This window comes from Stenella coeruleoalba (genome assembly GCF_951394435.1).
Source record: "Stenella coeruleoalba genome assembly, chromosome: 17".
NCBI lineage: Eukaryota > Metazoa > Chordata > Mammalia > Artiodactyla > Delphinidae > Stenella > Stenella coeruleoalba.
Genome location: NC_137163.1, coordinates 64,917,257 through 64,940,930, shown reverse-complemented (window position 1 = coordinate 64,940,930; position 23,674 = coordinate 64,917,257). Strand labels below are relative to the sequence as shown.

The 23,674-nt window shown below is 37.2% G+C and overlaps 1 protein-coding gene across 9 annotated transcripts in view; it reads right to left on the bottom strand.

Moving 5' to 3' along the window:
* EYA1 (EYA transcriptional coactivator and phosphatase 1) overlaps positions 1-23,674 on the bottom strand; it is a 561,881-nt gene that overhangs the window by 148,184 nt on the left and 390,023 nt on the right. For 8 of the 9 annotated variants that reach the window (XM_079902475.1, XM_079902474.1, XM_079902481.1 and 5 more), the window contains 2 exons: positions 5,647-5,696; positions 3,963-4,081 (listed from right to left, as the gene is read on the bottom strand). In XM_079902475.1, coding sequence (XP_079758601.1) covers positions 3,963-4,081; positions 5,647-5,696 — 169 coding nt within the window. Of the gene's footprint in view, positions 1-3,962; positions 4,082-5,646; positions 5,697-10,847; positions 11,124-23,674 lie in introns of those variants that run through there. The other variant, XM_079902482.1, reaches the window with a different exon arrangement.

Genomic DNA, 23,674 nt, shown 5'->3' with positions numbered 1-23,674 from the left:
CCTTTTTGCCCTTCACCACTCCTCACCCCTAGACAACCAAAAATAAACACTCACACTAGCAATATACGAACCGACCAATCTTATGCTCCCGTGGATTTAAGACAAGCAGAAAAAACAAAGATGGAAAGAATCACTGCTTTGCAAACAAGGCCTTAATTAGGTACGTAAATAAAAATCCTTTTACTGCTGGAGCCCTAGGTCCTTCTGAAGAAACGTTTCCCAACTACGTCTCACACTGACACAACACAAACGTCAACACGCAGCCTCTACCAAAGAGAGGCCGGAACGTATACCTACACACTGGAAATCCTCTCAGGTCCGACGCTCATATTTATCTAATAGGAGTATCACCACCCAAGAGCCTATGTCTTAAAAATTAAGCTTTAATAATCTAATAAAAAATTCCTCTTCCATTCTGTCCCGAAAGACGAAAAGACTAGAAGAAAACAGTTATAAAAGGAAAGCCACCACTGATGTTTCCATAACCATTCCATCAGTCTCTCCAGGTCAAGCTTTAATTATTGAACAGTAATCTAAAATAGTTATTAACTCATCTGGAGACATATCACTTCTAACAGTGCTTTTCTTAATGCAAGTCAAGCATTCATTTATACTATTTTGTATTTTTGCCTCTTTATGTTTTCTAGTTCAAAGATGTATAAACTGGGTGAAACCCACAGTTCACTGCAACAATAACAACTCCCAGAGAGGTTGGAATAGAATATACAAATATGAAGAGTTGAAACTTTTGAAATCTGAAACATTCAAACAACGAATCTCACTAAAGAACATTTCAACTAGGAAGGAGAAAAGCACAATATGTGAGGCTGCAGCTCAGTGTCTTTCTGTCTTTATCCCTTAGATGAACCATGAAAATAGGCACTAGCCTGTGAGGACAGAACCTACAAACACTGAGTCTTATGATAATTTGGCAGCCAACTTAAGAAGAAACTTAATATTCTCTGCCTCTCCACTCCATTCCCTTCTTGTTTGTTCTGCAGATGAAGTTATGGTTTTTGATACAGGAGATTTTCATGTTTTCTTAGCCTCATGATAGGAACAAGTGGCTGCAGGAAATAAAAAATGGCTCTGGTGAGAGAAGACAACCTATCTAAGTGGGTGGAGGGCCAACAACTATGTAAACTCAATGGAAGTTTTGTTGACCTAATTAAGGAGACTCATTGCAACTGGGCTGCAATAAAGTCACTTAAATATCCATCATGGCAGGGATAGCTAGAAATACTTGTTATGGACCTAGGGGAGGTGATTGATATTTTAAACACTTTTTAAAAAGTTAAGGGATTTCTTGTTTTTTTCATTCCTCTAATTCATTGGTAAATACTGCTGGTTTCAAAATAAATAAGATTTCAAAGAAGGAATAGGAAAATCTATAATGATTCTATTCCAGGAAAGCTTGTCAGCCACTGTGAATTCACTCATTTTTAAGCTGAACTCCTCTAGTGGTGACTGAGAGAAAAGACACAAATGCCTTATGCAACATGTAAGCAGCATGATAAATCAATTCACAAACTTAATAATAACCCAGAACTTTCTGATATCGTTTGCATCTGAACAGACATGTAGCATAGGTGGTGAAGAAAGTTTGGGTCCATGTTTTCAAACTGTACACTAAAGTAAAACTGATGCCCCAGTCGACTGACTAAAATTTCATGTATTCTTTGGATAATTTATACTGATATCTTCTCACTTCACTTTCTACCATAACCTTTGCAAAGTATACCAGTAAAGAATGCCCGAAAACAGAGTGAGGTGAGTAACTGGGTACCTGTCTGAAATAGGTCTAAAAAAAATCCATTTCTAAGCCATAAGATAACTAAGAGGTTTTTTTTTTTTAGGAGAGAAATAATTTCTAAGTATTTCCCAAATTGATAGTTCAGCAGATTACGCAGTTATCTAAAACATTTTCTTAGTTTGGATTTATTTTAGTTACGCAAAAATCTGATCAAGTACATATTACTGAATACAAACATGACATCAAGCTATGAAATATAAATATTCAGAAATAGTATCATTTCACATGTCCTTAAAAAGCAAACCACGCATCACTCACACAAAGCCATCCAAGGGGGCAGCCTCCAACACGTACCCTGTTTCAATATTGCCTGGTTCTTCTTTTGTAGGAGTTGATTTGCCAGTAAAACGATGACAAAATGAAAACATCTTACCCCTATTTCATGTCTTCATATATAAGAAAATTAACTCATAATTACTCCTACCAATATGTATTGGTCTATTCTATAAATCAAAACAATATAACATACTTAGAGCTTCTTTTTTTTTTTAAGTTACTTTAAATGATTGTCTTATTTGGACTTCACAGTGATGAGAATGACTGTTACAGGTTTCCACCTCTGGTCCCCTGATGCTGCCCTCAGCGGCCGCCCTGCACGCTGACACTGGCATGGGGCCTACCGGTCCAGGGCCCTGCAGTGGTCTGTGTGTCTGTGCACACACCCGGTCCAGTCCACACTGCAGCAGCTGTCATGCTCACACCTGAAGCCAAATTCCAAAGGAGAGGAAAAAAGGACTGCTGGTGTTTATTTCATCTGCTCTATAAAATCTTCCTAAATGCTAGAATGACTTTCCTATACATAACTGAAATTTCTTTTTGATTGCCTATCGAAATGGGCAGAAAAGAGTTTCCCATGTAAAGGAACCTTTTTCAGAGATTTTTTTTTGCTACGTCAGCAAAGTTTCTACTTTTGACAGGGACCATTTTCCATAAATGAAGGTATTTACTCAAAAAGGAAAATACAGACGACTTACATGTAAAAACAATCACGGAGGCTGTAAAAGTTATCTCCTATCAGAAACAACTGATTTTACATTGTATCCATTACCAGAAATTTCACATCATTATCAGTTTCAAAAGGCTTCCCTCACACATACGGGAATATTGCACCAAACGAACAAGTTTATGGCATTTGGGATTTTTTTTGTTGTCGTTTTTAAGAACTATGATGAAAGATCATCATGGTGATTGAGAAATGATGGTTAAGGGTTTTGCTTATGGATGGAACTCTAATGTAGATAATTCTAGTGAAACTTAGGTTCTAAGTTCATCAAGGTCCTAAGGCTTAGTAAGGAATAAATAAGCAAAAATATCATCTGTGAAGAAGGAATATTTCAGTAGGCTAAAGTAGAAATAAATACAATGCAATATGTAACATACCCTTCTATGAAGTTTTAAAAATATGTATAGTACCTAAATAAACGTGCACGACAGCTAACGATACAAATAGCTTTACCTCTATGTTTAGACTTAGGTATATATGGATTAAAGTAGGCGTTCCTATTTACATGAAATTTACATAAATATTCACATGTATTAATTACACAAAAATCATTGTAACAGTACTATGTTTGAAGTATATACTTAATCTTTAAGAAAGTAAATGAATTTCATGTTATCTTCCAAGTAAGGTCGTATATTTGTAAACAATAAGTATTTTTTTACTTCTTTATATTTCAATGGCCAAAGCCCCAAGAACATTAGGCACACAAATTATTTTATTGATATTTAGAGACAATCCAGTCTAATGTTGCCTTGAAACAAATTTGGTTATATTTAGTAACAAAGGGAAAGTAAAATAAAGGAAATAATCCAAATTTTCATGGCTCATAGAGCAAAACGATTGCAGATTGATACTGTGCTGTGGAGAACGATCAACAAGAAGAAAAAACACACTCAAAGCTTAAATATGTCATGCATACATATGCATCTATGTGAAATAAAACCAGTCTGTGTAATGTCACAATAACCTGGTAACATGCAGTCCCTAAGTAAGGGTGGATACTGATTCGTAAGTCAAATTACCTAAACAAGAAATAAAACAGCGGTTTCATGGATTTGACAACTGAAGTCATAACCACCTAGTAACACAGTGTATACTGATGAAGAAACAAGGTGCAAAGTAAACAGTGAGAAGGCAGACACTCACCTTCGGTGCCATTGGGAGTCATGGAATTACTATTTATATGAGAGTTATCGAGTTTGGGGGATTCACTACTACCACTCAGACGGCTATGCGGGCTGGTTAGATCCTGCATTTCCATAGACCTAAAGACAAGAAGCCTTCCGTTTGACAGATGTACCAAATTCATAACCCCACTATTTAATGCGCTAACGACTTGACACCTTCTTTGAAACACATTCGCACAAAAGTCCCATTGTATCTATCTTCTTCGACTCAAAATAGTTTGTCTTACGTTATGAAAGGATGGCTGAAGTGAAAATGTAACGTGTACTATTACAAGATGTCACTGGCCTTACCTATTCAGCCAAACATTCATATAGAGTTTTTTCTTAAATCTCTTTTTCTCTCCTCCGATAGCTCATCAAGTCCCAAGATCTATTGAGACAATTCCATCTATTTTTATTATCAAAGAAAACAGACCATCATGCTTTTCTTTTTAGGTGGGAAAAAAACCCCAAGGCATTATTTTTCTAAAAGACGAAAGTGTAAAATTGAAAAAAAAAAATCACTTTTCTATGGAATCTCTTTCATCTGATAAATTAGCACTAGGTACTCCTTTATAATTTACCGCCCAATTGTAATTTAATGGGTCTCCAAACCAAATACCACACTTGAAGCCTATAGTCCAGTGACAGGGAATGAGTTGTCCCTGATGCATGTGTTTACTCTGGTAAACTGCTTAATTGTTCCTCTGTCTCCCTTGAAACAAATGCAGCATTAAAACATCCTGATGTCGGCTCACTTGTTTGCTTTGTGGATTACATACAGCCTGCCCAAGTGAGGAGGGAGCAGGCCAGCATACAGTGAGTCCCCAGCAACATGAGTAGTCAGAATACCTCAGCTGTCACCCACTCAGGGAAATAAGAACAATGCCACTTCCCTGCTCAAATTGGGCATTTTTACAACACAAAACCAGCGAAATCCCCCCGAAAGTTCTTCCACTCGGCAGTTGCGTATGCCCTACAGGGTACAGAAGCCACGACTCATGTTCACAATTTCAGAGCCATTCACTTATATTGCATCTTTTCCTAATGAAGAGAGGCGAGCATTTGTTTAAAGTGACTAAAAACACACCTAGATACCGTTCTGTTTTCTGACAGCCAAGTGTTTGAAAGTCTAAGACCCATTCACTTTGTTTTAAACTTTGTGTTTTTCTAAAAAAAAAAAAAAAAAAAAAAAAAAGGAAGGGGGTTAATATGTATGAAGCTAAGACTGTCTGCTCATCCCGCCAGGCCAATAAAAGCTCCAGTCGTTTTAATTTGGAGGCTGCACTTAAACTGACTGTAAACGTCAGTGTTTAAAACGGCTTAACATGAACCGTTTTACTTCCAAAGTGAGTTTTGACTTCCCCAAGTCTTCTGGATTCAAATGGGAAATGGCTTAAAATCCAATTTTTCTCCCCTAATTCTCATGACACATTCACAGTTTTCCTAACCCCAGAAACTAGAACCCCTAATCATTTTCAAACCCAGGATCCTCTTCCCTTTCTACATATTTAACAATTTTTTACAGGCACACACACAAATGGTTAAGTAATTTCCAACCAAGGCTATTAATAGAAATAATTAAGAAATACTAGACAAAAATAGATAGGGGGGGTCACAGAAAGGTAATCTCCCCAAATGTCAAATATCAACGATATCCTTACCTGCAACTTGAGGAAACAGCAACATCTGAACTGGTTTGAGATGTTTGCACCTGTGATCAGGGGTAAAAAATTAGAAGCTGTTGTTACTCTGCTTCAGTGTCAGTTCTTAATTATACAGAGCACGTGGCTCAGGACTACAATGCTCTCTTTTAACCAAAAGAGAAAAAGGAGGATACTGCAGCGGTGAAAGGCATATTGTCTTTAAGTTGAGGTCTCCACTGTTGTTTCCTCCTCCAGGTCTGCCCTCCTCCTCCCCTTGTTAGGGGGGGAAGGCAGCCAAATGACGGGATAGTGATTCATCACTGGCCTATGACAGCTGCAAACGGGATTACCCCTCCCCCAATCAACATGCAAAGCAGCCTTATTCAGGCAGCTTGGACAAGGTGCTTGGAAAAAAAAAATAGCTATTAGCAAAATGAGTGTGTTTCACAGCAGTAGTTCAAGCATTAACCCTCCAGCATCCTCAGAAGATCTTTCATCTTCTGCTATCACCAGCTGAAATAGAGTTCCCACCCATGCCTTTGACACCTGACAGTTCTTATCCTTATCGGGATGGTTTTCTCCTATATTTACTATTGAACATTCACCAAAACGGCTTCTCGGCCACTTTTCAGGCAGTGCCGGACTCAACGAGAAATAGCAAAGGCAAGTTCTCCTCCCCAAAGTCCCATCGTGGAGCAATGTGCTCATGTACCCCAGCAAATTGAAAATTCAGTGAATGTTTAAATTCAGGGAAATCCATCACTGCCTGGTGAAATAGCAAAAGCCGTTCGCTTTTGGTTTAATTTTCCCCATTTTAAACCAGGAGAGAGAATGGATAGTTGAATAATCAATTCAGTGTCTCAGCTGGCCAGAGTTCTGGTCTCTTTTGTCTCCAGATGAATCTGTATTTGGCATTTCACTGAACAGCTAACTTAGCTTGCAGGCTTTGCTAGTCACTGCCCTTCGTCCAGAGACAGCAAAACTGCCAGCAGGTGATAAGCTCAGGTGAGGGTGGGCTGCTGGCCCACAAGCTCAGGCTAACGCCTGCCTCGGAGGTAAAGGGAATTCTGCATAACGTTTAAAATGACTCAGAATTCCAAATCTTTGATGTGTATTTTCATTCAACCGGAACAGACATCAATTAGGGTTACAGAACAAAGATGAAAAAACTGAAGCATCTCAAATGGCATTAAAGTTATCCAGCCAAGCATCTTCTGTTGAGTCCTGTTATTTTTTAATTATGATTTATGAAATTAAAAAGTACTACCTTTTTGGCAAGAATAAAGCATCGTTAAAGTCTAAATATCTTGGTATAATGTTACACGAAATTTCTAGGTATACTTTTCTAAAATATGTGCAGGATGAAAAATAATTTTAAAGAGATGCCTGAGTACTCAATAAAAGTTTCATTTTAATGCCTACAGATAGGTCACTTTGTGATAACTGGCTTCTGATTTTTTTTTTGAAATTAATGTTCTCACACAAGATGAAATGTTTTCCTTTAGAAACTGCAGCGATATACCTCAAGGATAAATTTCCTTTTTTTTCTCTTTTTTTCCACTTTTATACACCTGGAATAAATTATAGGTGAGAACTAACTTAATTTTAAGAACTCTCTTGGCTTAATTATGTGAAAGAGTTTGTAAAACATACTTTCTGTTACATATTAAAATACATTCCTATTTTAACCTTGGCTAGATAGTATCATCTTAAAAACCTAATTTTAGTTTCCTTGTATACTTTGAAAGTTTGATTATATTTATATTTGAGGTTTAACCTATCCTATTTAATTGCAAAGTCAATCTGTTAATTAAAAAAATGAACTTCAAAATAAGAATCATTCTAACACGCTTTCTCACTGAAAAAAATGCATTTTCACAACAACGTACTTTTTTTTTTAGGCTGGCTGGACTCAGTCTCTACTGTACTTCGTACACTACAATTTTTGAACCCGTATCCATGATCTTCATTTCATTAAGTATACATCAGATATATTCTTTTGTGTCTCAAGGATTAGTTAAACCATGTGTTGTGTGTTACTGTTTTTAAAAATGACTCTTTAATCAAAATAACTTTAAAACAACTAATCCTCACTTAGGCTGGTCAGCTGAATCCACATCGTGGTCCAGGAAAAATAAATCTACTCTCAAGAATGCGAATGCAGACAACAATTAGACACAGATGTGAGCAAAATTAGTTACAGTTTACAAAATGCTACACTTCACATGCTTTTAGTTTTTTATGTGTAGTACAAGATTACAGTGCAGTAAGAAAACATACTCTTGTAATGACTTATCTAAAAAGAACACCTATTTCTGATTGGCGTTAGTTTTCTCTTATGTTTGCCAATATCTCTGGAAGGTTCTAGGTTTTCAAGGTCTGAAAACATAATGTGCTGCAAAAATAATTAATTAGGCGCCTTTCCATTCAAAGAGAAAACAAAATATTTCATGGTTTTCAGAAAAATGCTGTTAGGCATTCAGTAAGCTCATATTCTCTGCCTTACATCCATAAACCTAGTATGTTTCTTGTCTCCTCCTAATCTGGTATTTTTAATTCAAATGCTCCTAGGAGTGCAAAAATATTTCCCATAACATTATAAATGGTCATCTTAGATTACAATGAAGTCATTTCACTTTAATGCTTTTTAAAACTCTTTGTAGAGAATACCCAGTGTAGCGTACTGACAGAGTTGTGAAAATACAGAGAAAAAGGGAGAGCAGAACTTCTTAGAATTTCAATTCAAGGATCCGCAACTAGTAACTTTGACTTCTGATTAGTTAATGAGGTCTTTTAAGTTTGCCTTTTTTCTAATTAAATTTCTAATTCTTCACAGATGTAACTTTTGTTGATGTTCAATTTGTCTCTCTCATTTTGTTAAACCTCACATAGTACTTCGCCAATCCATTGAATAGCCACATTAAATCTGTTAATACCATGCTCTTCAACCCCAGAAATTATTTCCAGAAGGCAAACTTGCTTTGAGAGATCATCAAACAAGACTTAAGGTACACATTTTATCACATTTTTCCCTACCACAGAGCTCAGGATGCAGAGCAAACTTCATGACTTTTGCACTGTTTATTATACTTTGCTAAATTACAAATCAAAAGCATCTGACAGAAGATCATGTATGAAGCCAAAAAGTTAATAATGTTCTGTGAAAAGTAAACTGTAAATGGAAAGGGATTCTAAATCTCAGCAGCAGAGAGCAAATAAAATGTAGGTACTTGTTTAAATTATGGGTTTTCCATTGGCTTTTTTGCTTGCTAGAAGCAATTTTTATAAAATGACTATAATTTTAAACTTTTTTTTCAAACTCAAAAGAAATTTTCAAAGTGAAAGTACTGAACTTATCTAAATAAATAGAGTTGGCAGGCGAGCTAGTTTTGCCCAACCACAGATCAACCTGAGTACTCCCAAATTTGAAAGACAATGGCAATTTTCTAATCAGAGTGTATTTTATAGGAAAGAAAATGTGCCTTAGGCAGAAGGCTGCTTTTAAATCACAATATATCCTTGCTAAAATGTTCCTCAATCAACATTTCCAACGATGGTGTCAGTGATGTAATAAAAATCTAAACCTAAAATTAAAATGAACTTCCAGGAAGAGGTAGATGTCGTTTCAGTGTTAACACTTACCTCCTTCTTTATCAGACTCCACAAAATGAATTCTTTAATACCCTTACTGATTTTAAACGTAATAGACTGTATCACTTTTTAAAGTATCTTGTTTAAAGCAAATGACAAAATAGAGTCCCCAGGAAAACAAAAACAAGTATGTGAAGGACACTGATTCTACCTATAGACTTGACGGATTGCTTTCAAAATTAGCATTTATTTAAGATGTTGAATGTAATACTTTCGATAGCTGATGAAATGGAAGGGGCTTTATTCTCACTGAGAGTGTTTTTTTCCCCAAGGTATTCTTACAAAATAAATTTTCGAATTCAAGAGGAAATTTTCTTTTGAGAAAATCATTTATTATGTCTACCAAACTCCCAGAGCTGTTGACTTCCCTTTGGCATTCTGAAACTGAACAGTGGCTCAGTTAGGCTGCTCTGTCTGTCACCGCGAAGAATTTTCAGGATTGAAAATCCATGGCTGTTTGCTCACTTACTGAACACTTTGGGCCTTAGGAGAACTCAAGCAGCGAGAAAGTCAAATATCAAATATTTGATAATGCAAAAAAGCATGACTATTCGTGTGTGCATGTCTTCAAATCCCAAACGGTGGGCGAAAAGACTCACACGCTTAAATAAAACCTACTAGGAGAGACACATCAAGAAAACAACCCCCAGCCTATAAAACTACACTATGTGCTTAACTAGCGACTTTTTGTATCCCTTGTCATTTTAAGAAATGAAACATAAAAACACTTGTCTACATTCAGTGACAGCTCTGAATTTACTGAATTCGTGCAAAAGCTGTGCTTAAATGTTTCAAAAACTCCTCCCAAGAAATATAACCCCATGAGTCATTAGCAATTCATATACTGATTTTGAATGACAAATATTTTAAGTGGTAATTCAAAAGTTTAAGAACCTTGTTTTTAATTTCAAGGTCCATTCAAGTCCTGTTAAATGTCAATAAGTGAGAAATATATTAATTTGGCAAATGTTTATTATTTCACCTTTTGAAGATGAGCCCTTTAATATAATGTTTGGGAAATTTGTTTATTGAAATGAAAGGATTTCCTTCCTTAAAAAGTGGTTTCAATTTATTTTTGTTATCTGTTGTCCTTTGAAAATGTTAATTCCTTCCTCCTTTTCTCCAATCCCACTAAAATGTATAGGAAAAGTTATCTGTGTGTTGCAATGGATATAGACAGATACCGCTTTAATCAATATCACACAGTAATAGTTGAGGTTTGTGCAGAAAAGAGATATGAAGTGATCTCCCTACAAGAATATAGCCATGCAATATACTTATTTACATAGAGCACAACAAAAGTCATCGTTAACAATTAATTTCTAATTACCTCTTAATGATTCTAATCGCTCAGCTAATTTGGGGGTTAAAACTTATACTTTTACGATGGAACCCAGTGGCCCATAAAGCACTGGGTACAAAGTGTCATAATCTTCCCCACGCCCTAATGTTTTTCTTTTAAAACAAATCAAAACAATAACTCAAAGCGCTCTTGTTATCTTCGGCTTTGCCCACAGGACAGCTGTTGTCATTCAGAACAGTTTTTCAAACAGTCAGCTTGTACTTACAGCGCTTACATCTGCTGCATCCACCAGTTTCCTGGGCTCCTTCGAATTTTCTGGTTTAGCAAACCTCCATTCCTGACATAGTTTTGCTCCTGGATAAGGACGCGGGAGGGCTCTTAGGGGCTCTCGGCGGAGCCCGGCGCTTCGGGAAGCGGAGCGCGTCCGCGGGGGGAAGCGGGGCCGCGAGGACCGCCGCCTGGGCGCCGCTGCAGGCTCGGGCTGCCGAGCGACTGAGCGCACACGCTGGCCCCGGCGAGAAAACCGCCACACTGGACGGCAACAGGAAGGCTCAGAGTCGGAAGTGGCACTGGAGAGTTTCTACCTCGCCCCAAACTCGCAGCCATCAGCTCCCACCGTTCTGTTTAGTCACCGCTTTGAGCCCCGCGCTCTTTCCCTCTAAACAGCAGCAGCTGATAGCATCTGAGAAGCCCAGACAAAGAAACAGCACCATCTCATCCCTCGATTTGTTGGCGCAGCCTTGTAGGTCTGCCCGTGGAGCCTCGGGGCTTTTTTTGTTTTTGCAACGCAAACCACAGCTATTCTCTTGTCCTATCCTTATTGGTTTAAATGCAACAATTGAGAGGAGCACTGCTCTCTCTGACTCAACCTTGCTGCTCCGAAAAAATTTATTATGTAAATGAACGCGCCCCATGCTATCTGAATAAACAGCTGTGTGAGAATCGCTTCTCAGAGACACTGTCAACACACATCTCTTGCTACAGCAGCTACCAATTACGAGCTTTGGGGAGTAGTTACACGTTATCTTTCATACTTTTCCAAAACTTGTTTTCAGGCCCTGAAACTTAGGGAATCGATACTTCCCCCCCCTAAAAAATTTTTTTTTCCGAATGTAACAACTAACAGGTCTGGGGAAAATGAAAATTAGAATGGCCATTTCCATATTAAGTAAGCAGAGGGAGAGAAAAAGCAAACGTGTAAGCTATTATCAGTTTAACAATGAAAGCCTGAATGTTAATTATGCAGTGATTTCTAGAATGGCAAGTTTTACAGGAGCAATTCTTTTGGATATGAACCAGATAATATTTCAGTGTTGATATTTTAAAATGATTTGGGGGGAAAAGATTTATTTTACCTAGAACTCTTTCCTTACAGTCTGTTCTTTTAAAAAATTCTAACTAAACTCAATCTATGCATGAAAGTCTACAATGCTCACCTAGGTAGTCGAGCTATTCAGATTATGACTAAATTACAGTTTAAAATATTTACTTACTATCATGTTTTAGGCAAATAAATGACTTCAGTTATTAAATCAATAACTTAACCATTATATTGATTTCAAACATTTAAAGAAGGCATCACTTACATGACTAATTATTATACTGCTTTTTGCCAGCCTTATACCATAGTTCAAATACAAATGTTTATTTTTACTCATCATAACCGATTTTGTACTCTAAAATAGAATCTTTATACCCGTTGGATTTTCCTTAAAACTGTTTCGTCATTAACAGTAATACTACTCTACGGATCTAGTCTTTTTATTAGTAATAATAAGCATCTTCTTCGTTAAGGCTCCTGCCTTGGTATGGAAAAACATTTTAAAAATCACAGTTACTTGTTAAATGATTTTATAATACATTTCAGATCATCAACTCATAAAACAGACAGTCTTACCTTTACTTTACTAATTTGTAAATGAAAGCACCATTCCAATGCAAACAAAGAAGAAACTTCTAATGACCAAAATTCAATATGGACTCCCCACCCCCTACCCCCCACCAAGGATGCCAATCTAAATTCCTCAGAAGAGAACACTTTGTCAAACCTAAGAGACTGCTTAAACTGCAAACTCACCTAGGATTTCATTTTGTATGGTACTGGCAAGGAATCATGGGCTAGCCACCTACCATATTTGGGAAGCAAGGTCAAAAATCAGTTGTTTGCTATTGGATCTGTTCATGCAGCCGAAATAGAATTACGTTACCACCTACGGCTCTTTCCCAGACCAGAAGTATCGGTTATTCAGTATACTAGAGTATATATGCAGAAAATAAAATACAGCATGTAATGGAGGTCTCTAGTGCCGTGACATAAAATAATTCAATCTATGATATCAAAGACCTGCACAGTAACTGCTTTTGCTATCATATTTATTTCTAAGCTCCATAAAATATAAAATTTGAGATGCTGTTTGGAGAATTCAACCGTATTTGAAACTTTAAGCTATTGTGGCCATGTTTCCCATAGTTTAAAAATTATTTTAGGTATAATAAGATAAAATATTATTTTTCTGATCCATGAAAGATTATACTGATGAATCTAGAAGACACAAACCATATGAAGTCAGCAGGAATATCATGTAACATATCTGACTTTTATATAATCAAATTTACCACATTATATTAGTTTTTATATTGAAATTCAATTATTTTTATTTATATAACCAAACAAGAACCATTAAAGAAATGATGCATGTCATTATGAAGAAAATGATGAAAAGCATGATGAATGTAATGTGAGCACTAATTGATATGATATAGGTCATGCGGCATAGTTATGTCACACAGAGCTTAGTCATTGGCTACAAGAAATATCCATGTATACCACTCATTTATTTTTTTAACTTTTCAAAAGTGTGTATCACTATTAAATGCCTTCCTTTTCCTAAAGCAAAATTAGATGGCCTAAAAACAATCACATGCATATCCATAAATTTTGTCTGGTTACTACTTCTGAATATCAAATATGTAATAAATACCATACAGCTCACACCAAAATAAGTTATCCTCTGATAAATAGCAAAAATGTAAGCCATTACTAAGAAGACCCAGTTTGTAGTGTACTGTTAACTTCCTATTTCTAAATTTTCACAACTATAATTACATGAATTAACCATATACTTTAAGGACCAAGGTGTTCCTAAATAAAGTCATACCCATTACAACAGAAATTAGGAAAACTTGCTGAAAATCCGCCATTAGTAAAAACAGGTGATAGTAGAAAACATTACTATCTGATATTTCCTGGAAAAATTTCAACACATAAACATACGAATAGGAGGAAAAAATTTCTAATATGCCTTTTCCACACTAAAACAAAAATAAATTTTATCTGGAAAAGGAAAACGCTTGGAATAGTCAACTGTAACAAAATGTTTGAATACCCTCAAAAAGGATGATATCTTTCACGTATCTCCAAACAAGTTTTATCATACAGAGCAAACTGTTGTCTAGATATGTGCCTGGTTATATAGAAGTCTGCAATTTTGACAGAAGTTGTTAGTGCTGTTCAATGAACAGAGAAGTTTAAATAAAGGCATGATTACAAAAATAAATGTGCCTAATTAAAAAAGAAAAAAGACATGGGTAGATATAAGGGATCCATTAGAACAATCGAAAAGGTAAGTTGGAACTTTTCTAAAATGACATGAATATACAGTTGATTAATCCAATTAAATATAACAAACACTGAGAAAGCAAAAGCTAAAACATGTCTCCCTTTTCCTTTTTCCATTCCAGGAACGATAATACAGTTCTTGAGCAGTTGTGAAGTTTCCAATAAAAGACAGACTCAGAAGTTTTTTTCTTCTAGTTTTGTTTACCTTTAAATCATTTTAGAATTAAGCATGCATGCAATTACCTGGTCTGATGCCCACTATCTCTTACCTCTCTGTTTCTACCATATTTTGAAGATTCTTACTCAAGAATAATGGTACAGTAAGTTGCAAAATAGAATTAGCACTTAAAGATCAGTGCTTTTTCTTCAAAAGCGAAATCCTAGTTATTATTTCTTCCACATTCTTAAAATCAGTAATACCTGGAAATAGTCAACATTTTGTGATTTAAACTGCTCAAAGTAGAACAGCAAATATTCCAAAATACTGTACTTCCAGTGCCTCTGCTTCCAGGTAACTCTTTTTCTCGTGGTCCATGCCACGGCTCTACATTCCTGGCTTTTAATGGAACCTTTGGAACAGTGTCTAGATGGCTGACATTACCATCCTTGCTGGCATGTGGAGTGGTCACTTCCACGACCTACTCTTTCCCAGTGGCACGAGACCTGCAATGAGGGCCCTGCTCCCAGTAGCCTTCTGCGGAAACGTAACCAAGTAAAACATCCTCTATTTATTTTAAGAATGATATTAAATCCGCCAAACTGAATGTCTACCGGTATTTTGCTAAATGTTTCCCATTCAAATTCCAAGATGAATAGCTTTTAACAGCAAATTTAAGGAGGCAATTACTAACTATTCACTGTACCATGGAACATTATTGTAATAAAAATTAGATCCTTTATACCAACACAATATGGAAATATAACCTATTTCCTGGCTCCCTAATAAGCACATTGGTTATTACATATGAATAATACCCATTTATTTATGTAGAGTGGGAGACTTGTTATCATATATAGTAATGACTGCCTATAGGATGTTTTTTTAAAAAATTATTATTCTTAATAGAAAGTTTGAGCAGCACTTCTTGAAACTAATAATGATAACAAAGGCAGCAGTCGGTTTTTAAGAAGAGGGAATGGGATGATAGAGGTACTTAATCTAAAAACAAAATAGGACATATTGGATTTTCTCTTTTAAAATCAACTGATTTCCCAAAATGGCAAAGAGAGTTACTTTTTCTTCCTTCTGCCAAAAATATGTAAACAATTGGTCTTGGGATCATATGCTTAATCTGAGCAATAAGCTATTTTGCTTTCTCAAGCTAAAAAATGGATTTCTGTTGACATGAAGCAACCTAGAAAACCCAGGTTGTCTCTTCAACCTTTTTTTCTCTAAGCCATGGGCAAAACCCATCTTGTCAGCACCTCCCAATACCTTTAAGAGGATCTGGAAATTTGCTGTGTTTTCCAGGTTTCATGACAGCTGAGTTCACAGTTTTTAAATTCTTCGGAAATGATGACTTTCTCACGGAAGAAGGAAGGGAATTAGCGTTTATTGAGTGCTTACTCTGTGCCGGCATTCTATATACATTCTTCTTTTTTTTTTTTTTTTTTTTTTTGCGGTACGCGGGCCTCTCACTGTTGTGGCCTCTCCTCTCCGGTTGTGGAGCACAGGCTCCGGACGCTCAGGCTCAGCGGCCATGGCTCAGGGGCCCAGCCGCTCTGCGGCATGTGGGATCTTCCCGGACCGGGGCACGAACCCGTGTCCCCTCCATCGGCAGGCGTACCCTCAACCACTGCGCCACCAGGGAAGTCCTCTTCATTCATTTTTAATACATAATGTAACAGCTTATCTGTATGAATCCTGTTTTTTAAAAATATGCTTCCCCCCCGCCTCCAACTATTTGTTCTGGAATCTGCCTTCTTTCTCTAGCACCATCAAAGTTACCGCTAAACAGTAGATGGGGCACTGGGACATCACTGTGTCCTGGTTGTATCATCATTTTGGAGCAAGGTGACACCTCATAAAGTTAATAAATCCAGAAAGGTGTGTGATATATGGAAATGATATATTTAATAGAGAATAGACATCATCACTAAATAATATCTGATTATTTACAAACACATATTGCAAGTTAATTTGCTGGTTCAAAAATAAAAGTACATACATTAAATGGTCAATTGGGGCAAAAATGTGATGAATCCTTAAACTTGAATGATCAAATCAGGAGCTATATATTTTTTTTCTCATTATTCACCAAAAAATGTGAATTATCTTCCTAAAGCAGGGTTATAAATATTCCCAACTTTTTCTTTATATTAAAAAGAGCAGCTAAGGGTCTGAGTTTACAACAAGCTATTGTATGGACAGTTCTATCAATTTCTTCCCTGTTGTAGTCCTTAATTTTATTTATCCAAGGTGATATTGCTTGGATCTTAATAGCTATTCCATCAGAAGCACTTGATTTATTCATCGAGGAAATCATTACATTCAAAAGGCACTCCAATTCTCCTTATGTATTTGGAGGTGTAGTTTAAGTACTCAGAATCAAGAGGCTCTATTATTGCTACAAAGGATATGCCAGGAAGGGGATAAATAAAAAAACCCAAATCTAATAACCTATAGAAATTTTTCCTTCCTTCAAACAGCATTAACTTTTCCCCCCTCTAGGCTCCCAAATCGGAGAAAAAGAGTAACCTCTAAAGCTGTTTTAGACAGAAGGTCAGAATTCAAAGGATCGGTAACTTAATCCACAGGGTGCTGCAATCACATTGCTATTGGAAACACAACCAGAAGCACCATTATTCTAGATGTTTTTATGAAGCAATGTCAATAGGTATGCAATCTAGAGGTTTCTCTACTGTAAAGATTCATACTTGCAGGCGATCAAGTTGCCTTGGGTTTTTGAATTTTACTTTAGAATGCTGTAGAGTAAGAAAAAGTAGACTGCATTACATGCTAAGGAAAACAATAGCTTCAGTTTGTTTGAATAGTAAGAGTACCTTTTTATGGCCAAAATATAAACAAAGCTTCAAGGTTTTTAGTCTTTGGATGCTCATAATTAAGAATTCTTATTTCAGATGGCCTAATGTTGGGTATATTAGACTGATCCTTTAAATTTGTAGTTCATATTCTTTGAAAAAACAGAAGTCTGGAAGCATCTGCTGCTTCTTTCAGGGATTCTGTTGTAATAGCATCGATGATCTGGTTTACCTGAATTGCAAAGTAAAACCAAGTCTGGGATCAGGGTTTTTTCCTGAAATCGTGTATTTTAAATGTGCATGATTCTTAAAAACAACACCTGGTTGATAGGGAGTTACAGGCTGGTGGCTTGTTTTTTTAATCAATATAAGGAAAAACAAATAGTTTACCAAGAGGTCAGAGAGCCAGTAAAGGAGACCTCTACCGCGCGGTTAGCATCGACAGCCCCTGCTGAAAGATCCGCAAAACCCCCATTAGCTCCGGCCTCCTGGGAGAGCTGTTCACTTTCCTTCCTGTCCTTGCCTGAGAGGACAGCTCTTCCTCACCAGCAGAAAGTGGCTGGAGAGGGCTAGGGAGGAGGTGCGGGAGGGCCAGGACCAAAACAAGAAAGAAGTTATTCAAGACAATAATCAGAAAGCCAGCTGGATCCTAGGCCTTTTTTAAAGGAGTGTCTGTAACTTAGACATTCTAAAGGAGAAAAAAGATAACATTTTTAGATACGCAGATCTTTGTATGTTTTACATTTACAGTACTGTTACTAGTATACTCATCTCTTTGGGGAGGCACTGCATTTGATAAATTTAAGAAAAAATGACCTAACTCTCCACAGATAAATTAATTCATGATGAATTACTGAAGATTATTTAAAAGGAGGAATCTACATCTCTAAGCTTTCTGTTTACAATTTCCCAAAATCATGCCTATTACTAACCAAGGAATGACCTAGATTTGAAAAAAGATATTTTATTTATTTATTTATTTTATTTATTTATTTTTGGCTGCGTTGGGTCTTCATTGCTGCGTGCAGGCTTTCTCTAGGTGCGGCGAGCCGGGGCTACTTTTCGTTGCGGTGCCTGGGCTTCTCACTGCAGTGGCTTCTCTTGTTGTGGAGCATGGGCTCTAGGCACATGGGCTTCAGTAGTTGTGGCACGCAGGCTTCAGTAGTTGTGGCTTGCAGGCTCTAGAGCGTAGGCTCAGTAGTTGTGGCGCACGAGCTTAGTTGCTTCGTGGCATGTGGGATCTTCCCAGACCGGGGCTCAAACCTGTGTCCCCTGCACTGGCAGGCAGATTCTTAGCCACTGCACCACCAGGGAAATCCCCAAAAAGATATTTTAAATGAGATATTTCATGTGAAGACCTCAGGAAGCAACATATGATAATCTTGATTTCCTTCCCCTATGTTTCCATCTTCTTTGATTGTATTTCTATTACTGTTCAAGGTTTAAATGGTGCCCTTTTCCATAAATGTGTAGAATTATTAAAATCTATCTACAGTTCAGAGGGTGCTACTCACTAGACTAAAACAAATGCACGACAGATTCAGGTTCTAATTCTGGCTTCAGCATGGGTTTTTTCTGTGCCCTTTGTGGTCATATCACTTACAGTGTCAATTTATAATCTGTAAACAGGCTAACCAATAAAAAGGATGCAGGAAGGTTCCACAACTTTCCAAAATGGCATGGGGATTAAAATGTTTACTGCTTTGGGAAAGCTCCTATGGATAGTAAAATAGCAATAGAAAACTGAATTTCAAATCAATTTAATTATACAAGTATAGAATGAGTGCCCAGACAGGCCATGGTTGAGTTTCCAGTTTTAGCACAGCTTGGTACACATAATAGGTACTCGATAAGTTTTATTCAAATTAATTAATACATGCATACTTGGCTACTTGAGGGAACATGCCAGGGCTCTGTGAAAGAAAAATGATTTCCCTGAATTTTCTTTGCTTCTATGTTTTCCTTTATTTTCCTTACATGTTGTTATATTTGTCCCCCGTTGGAAACTCTAAAGTTGGACTTATCATCCTAAGAGAGTTAATGTTGGTCTCATGTTCAAAACATACTTAAAATACTTTATGGAACAAAACTGAGTCATGGAAAATGTGCTAGAAATTTGCCATCCTAACATTGGGGAATAACCAAACTCTAAGGAAATTAAGAAATTAGAAGAGACCTGAAATCACTGTATTCACCTGGTGTATGTGTTTGGGTGAGACAGGAAAACGGAATAAAAAGTTAATGTTCAGTTTTTTAAAAAACCTACCATACGCTGTATTTTAGTTACACCCAACATATTTATCCTGAAGTGCCCTGTTACTCCAACATCAGTTTATGTTTCCTTTTTCAATTCTTAACCAAAAAATCTAGAAAAATGAATTTAAAAAATGTAAGGATACACAATAGAGTAAAAGTATCTTTAAATAAAGTCTGCCTCCTCTGCCTTTCAGAAACACCTCATTGTAGATGTATCCAGCAATGCTGTCATTTTAAAATTTTGCGTCTTTTAGACTGTTCAGAAATCTAACTAACCAGCCAGTCAGCCAGCCGGTCAGTCATTCAGCAAATTTATCATGCATTTAGTATGTGCCAGAAATGTGGACACTAGGAGATGAAGCAGTAAACAAGACAGACAGAATTCCCACTTGTCATGTATGCATAAAAGAGAGGAGATAAATGAAAAGGTGGCCAACTGGACATGAGCATTTATGTTTTGCTTTCTCTACAAGCCCCACTAGAGCAACACTAAATAGAGTTTTTTAAAAGCATAAATCTCAAAGAACTAAAAGGGAAGGTAATAAGAAAAGAGTAACACATTTTATAAGTGAAAAAACAGGCAGACCACTACTGACTGCTAACTGACTTAGCAGATCTGAGAAAGCTGAATCTAGTGTTGGCAGTGAGAAAAGCTGAAAAGCATCCCAATTTACACCACCAACTTGGATTATCTATGTCTGAGGAGAGCCTCTACCAAGAAATGCAGAAACCAAATGAATAGAGAAAAGCAACTTGCAGGAAACAGAGATCAGGCAAAAGGAAGCAAAACAAAAACAAACTCTCACTAAACTGATATCCCTCAAGAAATAAGATACTGTAACCATGAAACAAGAGAGGAAAATAATAATTATAATTTTTTAAAAAAGAAGAACATCCAACAACAGAAAAGAGCCTTTAGAAATAAAAAGTAGGATAACAGAAATGTGTTATTCAATGAGGTTTGGAAAATAAAACTGAGGAAGTTTCCCAGAGAATAGAGCGAAAGAGACAGAAAATAGGAGAGAAGAACAGAAAATATAAGAAAATGAGGAGCTGTAAGAAAACCTAGTGGTCCAACATCCAAATAACTGGAGTTTCAAAAACAGAGCAGAGGGCTTCCCTGGTGGCGCAGTGGTTGAGAGTCCGCCTGCTGAGGCGGGGGACATGGGTTCGTGCCCCAGTCCGGGAAGATCCCACATGCTGTGGAGCAGCTGGGCCCGTGAGCCATGGCCGCTGAGCCTGCGCTTTCGGAGCCTGTGCTCCGCGACAGGAGAGGCCACGGCAGTGAGAGGCCCGCGTACCGCAAAAAAAAAAAACATACCAACTGATATTGTTGAGAAATTTCAAAACACTAGGAGAGAGGGTAGCGCCTATAACCTTCCAGAAAGAAAAAACAGATCACATACAAAGCATGGGTCATGACTTCAAACTTCTTAATTGGAACATGTATTTCTAGAAGGTAATAAAGCAATGTTTCAAATTCCTTAAAGAAAAATAATTCTCAACCTAGAATTTTGTATCCTAACAAATTTTATAGCAAGTAAGAAAATTGAAGACATTTAAATTAAAGATATTTGCCAATGTGTCAAATCTCAAAAAATTTATTTTCCAAATATCCTTTCTCAGGAAGCTAAGAGATGATACGTTCTGTTCAAATATGGAAGCAAAGTTCCTTTACGAAATAAGTAAATGAAATAGGAGAGAGAAGTCTCCTATCCCTGGTGTTGATGATAAAGAGAATTTCTAGGAGGATAGCTCTAAACCAGGCATGGCCGTCCAGATTGAAGAAGGTCAGGAGGCACCAGGAACGTTTTCATCAAGATGAAAAAATTGATAGAAGAGTAGATACATCTGAATATATGGAAAGGAGAGTTAAACAATCAGAGAGAGTATGAAGTTGAATTATTAAAAAGAGCTGTAGAATACTACATGCTGTGGCTGTAAAGCGCATACATGTAGGTGGTGTTATTTTTATAGAATTCTTTGACATGTAAGATGATGTACATATAATTTTGATTAAAATCAATATACTGTAGAAAAATAGACATTTTCCTGCTCCTGTGTGTGTGTGTGCACGCAATGGTTATCGACAAGCAGAGAAAAGAATTCTGGTAAAATTTGGTAGAGAAGGACATGAGGGAAGTGGTGGGTGCTGTGTCAGCTAGTCAAGGAAAGCCTCTTGGGAGAGGAGTCACTTGAGTTGAGACACAAATGATGAAAAGGTGATAGACTTGTAAAATCTTGGGGCGGGTGGGCAGGGGAGAGGAAGGTGGGCCACACAAAAGAAACAGCAAGTTCCAAGTGAACAGCTTGACAAGTAGGAGGGAAGAAAGAAAGAACCGGAGGACAGAGAACATGAAGAAAAGAACAGGACCAGGGCTGGTGTGGAGCACGGGGCATTGTAGGCTAGGTAAGGAGTTGGGATCTTACTCTAGGTGTTATGGAAAGTTACTAGAGGTTTTTTTTTTCTCTTTCTATTTTATTTTGTATTTTTTGGTTTGCTTGCTTCTGTTTTGTTTTTGAGCAGAAAAATGCATGATCTGACTTATATGTAAGAGAGGGCACTCTGGCTGCTGCCTATAGGTGTAGGATAGACAACAGGAGACCAAGAACAGAGGCAGGGTGGCAAATGAGGGGGCTACTGCCGTAGTCCAGGTGAGAAATGGTGATAATCTAGACCAGGGTTTTATGGGGAGATGATAACGTAGTCAGATTTAGGGCATATTTTGGAAATAGAGCCAACAGAATTTGTAGATTGGATGTGGGTTTGAGGCAAAGAAAGAAATTAAGGATGACTCCAGTCTCTCCACACAAACAATAAACACCCCTGATTCGACTTTCATCTCCATTCGTTTCTTCTTTCTGCTTTCTTGCTCATACAATAACATGACATAAACACAAAGAACATGAATAATCAGAATGTAAATAGTTGAAAGTTAACTGAAAGTTTTTTCATGACTATCTAGTTGAACTATCTAACACATCCCGTCCCCCGCACCCACTTAGTCCACACCATCCTGTTTTCTGTCACCCATACCCTACGCTCACTCCTGTGTCTATGTATTTGTTTATGTTTCCCCATACCCACCAGCCTGATATTAATGTCTTTACCCCTCGTTCTACTTAGTCTACCCTTTATCCACTGCTGGCTTCTGTCTCACTGAATGGTCAATAACCAACAACTAGTAACCTTACCTGGTATTCTCTTGGGATCTGATAAGTTTATCATATAACTCCAGGAATACACAGAAGTACGTTTAAAAAAATAAAAAATGGGGCTTCCCTGGTGGTGCAGTGGTTGAGAATCTGCCTGCTAATGCAGGGGACACGGGTTCAAGCCCTGGTCTGGGAGGATCCCACATGCCGCGGAGCAACTAGGCCCGTGAGCCACAACTACTGAGCCTGCGCGTCTGGAGCCTGTGCTCCGCAAAAAGAAAGGCTGCGATAGTGAGAGGCCCGCGCACCGCGATGAAGAGTGGCCCCCGCTTGCCACAACTAGAGAAAGCCCTTGCACAGAAACGAAGACCCAACACAACAAAAATAAATAAATAAACTCTTTAAAAAAATAAATAAAAATAAAAAATGTATATATATGCATTATATTTTACAATAAAAATGTAAATTGTGAAGACATGAATGAAGAAAGCAGAGACTTTTACTGTTAATACTTAAAAGTTTGAGGATCAATAAGGTAATATATTTTATACTCATTGGGTTCTGTATATTCTTAGTCAACTTTTTAGGATATTGGAAATCTTTACTGCATCTTGAAATCATAGACTTGTGATTATAATTTGAAATGGCTAAGGGAATTTGATTAATTAAATGGAGTTAATGTTTAAAGAAGCTTCAATTGGTTAGATAGCTAAGTGAAAGTAACTCTTCTTATTTTGTGAAAAATAACCAGATTTATAAGTAAAATAAGTTCTGTGAGTTGACTCTTTAAGCTCTGGGCTAAACAACTATTTATTAAAACACAGGTGAATATGTGAATTCCTTTCTATACACAAAAGTCTTCTTCAGGCATGAAAACCCATCCCAGTATGGCAGAGAGAAGGTGGACAAGAATTCCTGGGTCTCCAGCGGGGACACAAAAGTGTTAAGAAACTTGATCAACTAAGTAAAGTTTCACTTTTGTGAAAATGAGGAGGCCACTAGTAGGTCACTTGAGCCTGGAGGCCACTGTGGGGACCAAGGACTTGAAGAAGAGCGGCCAGCATGGTGCTCTAGCCACA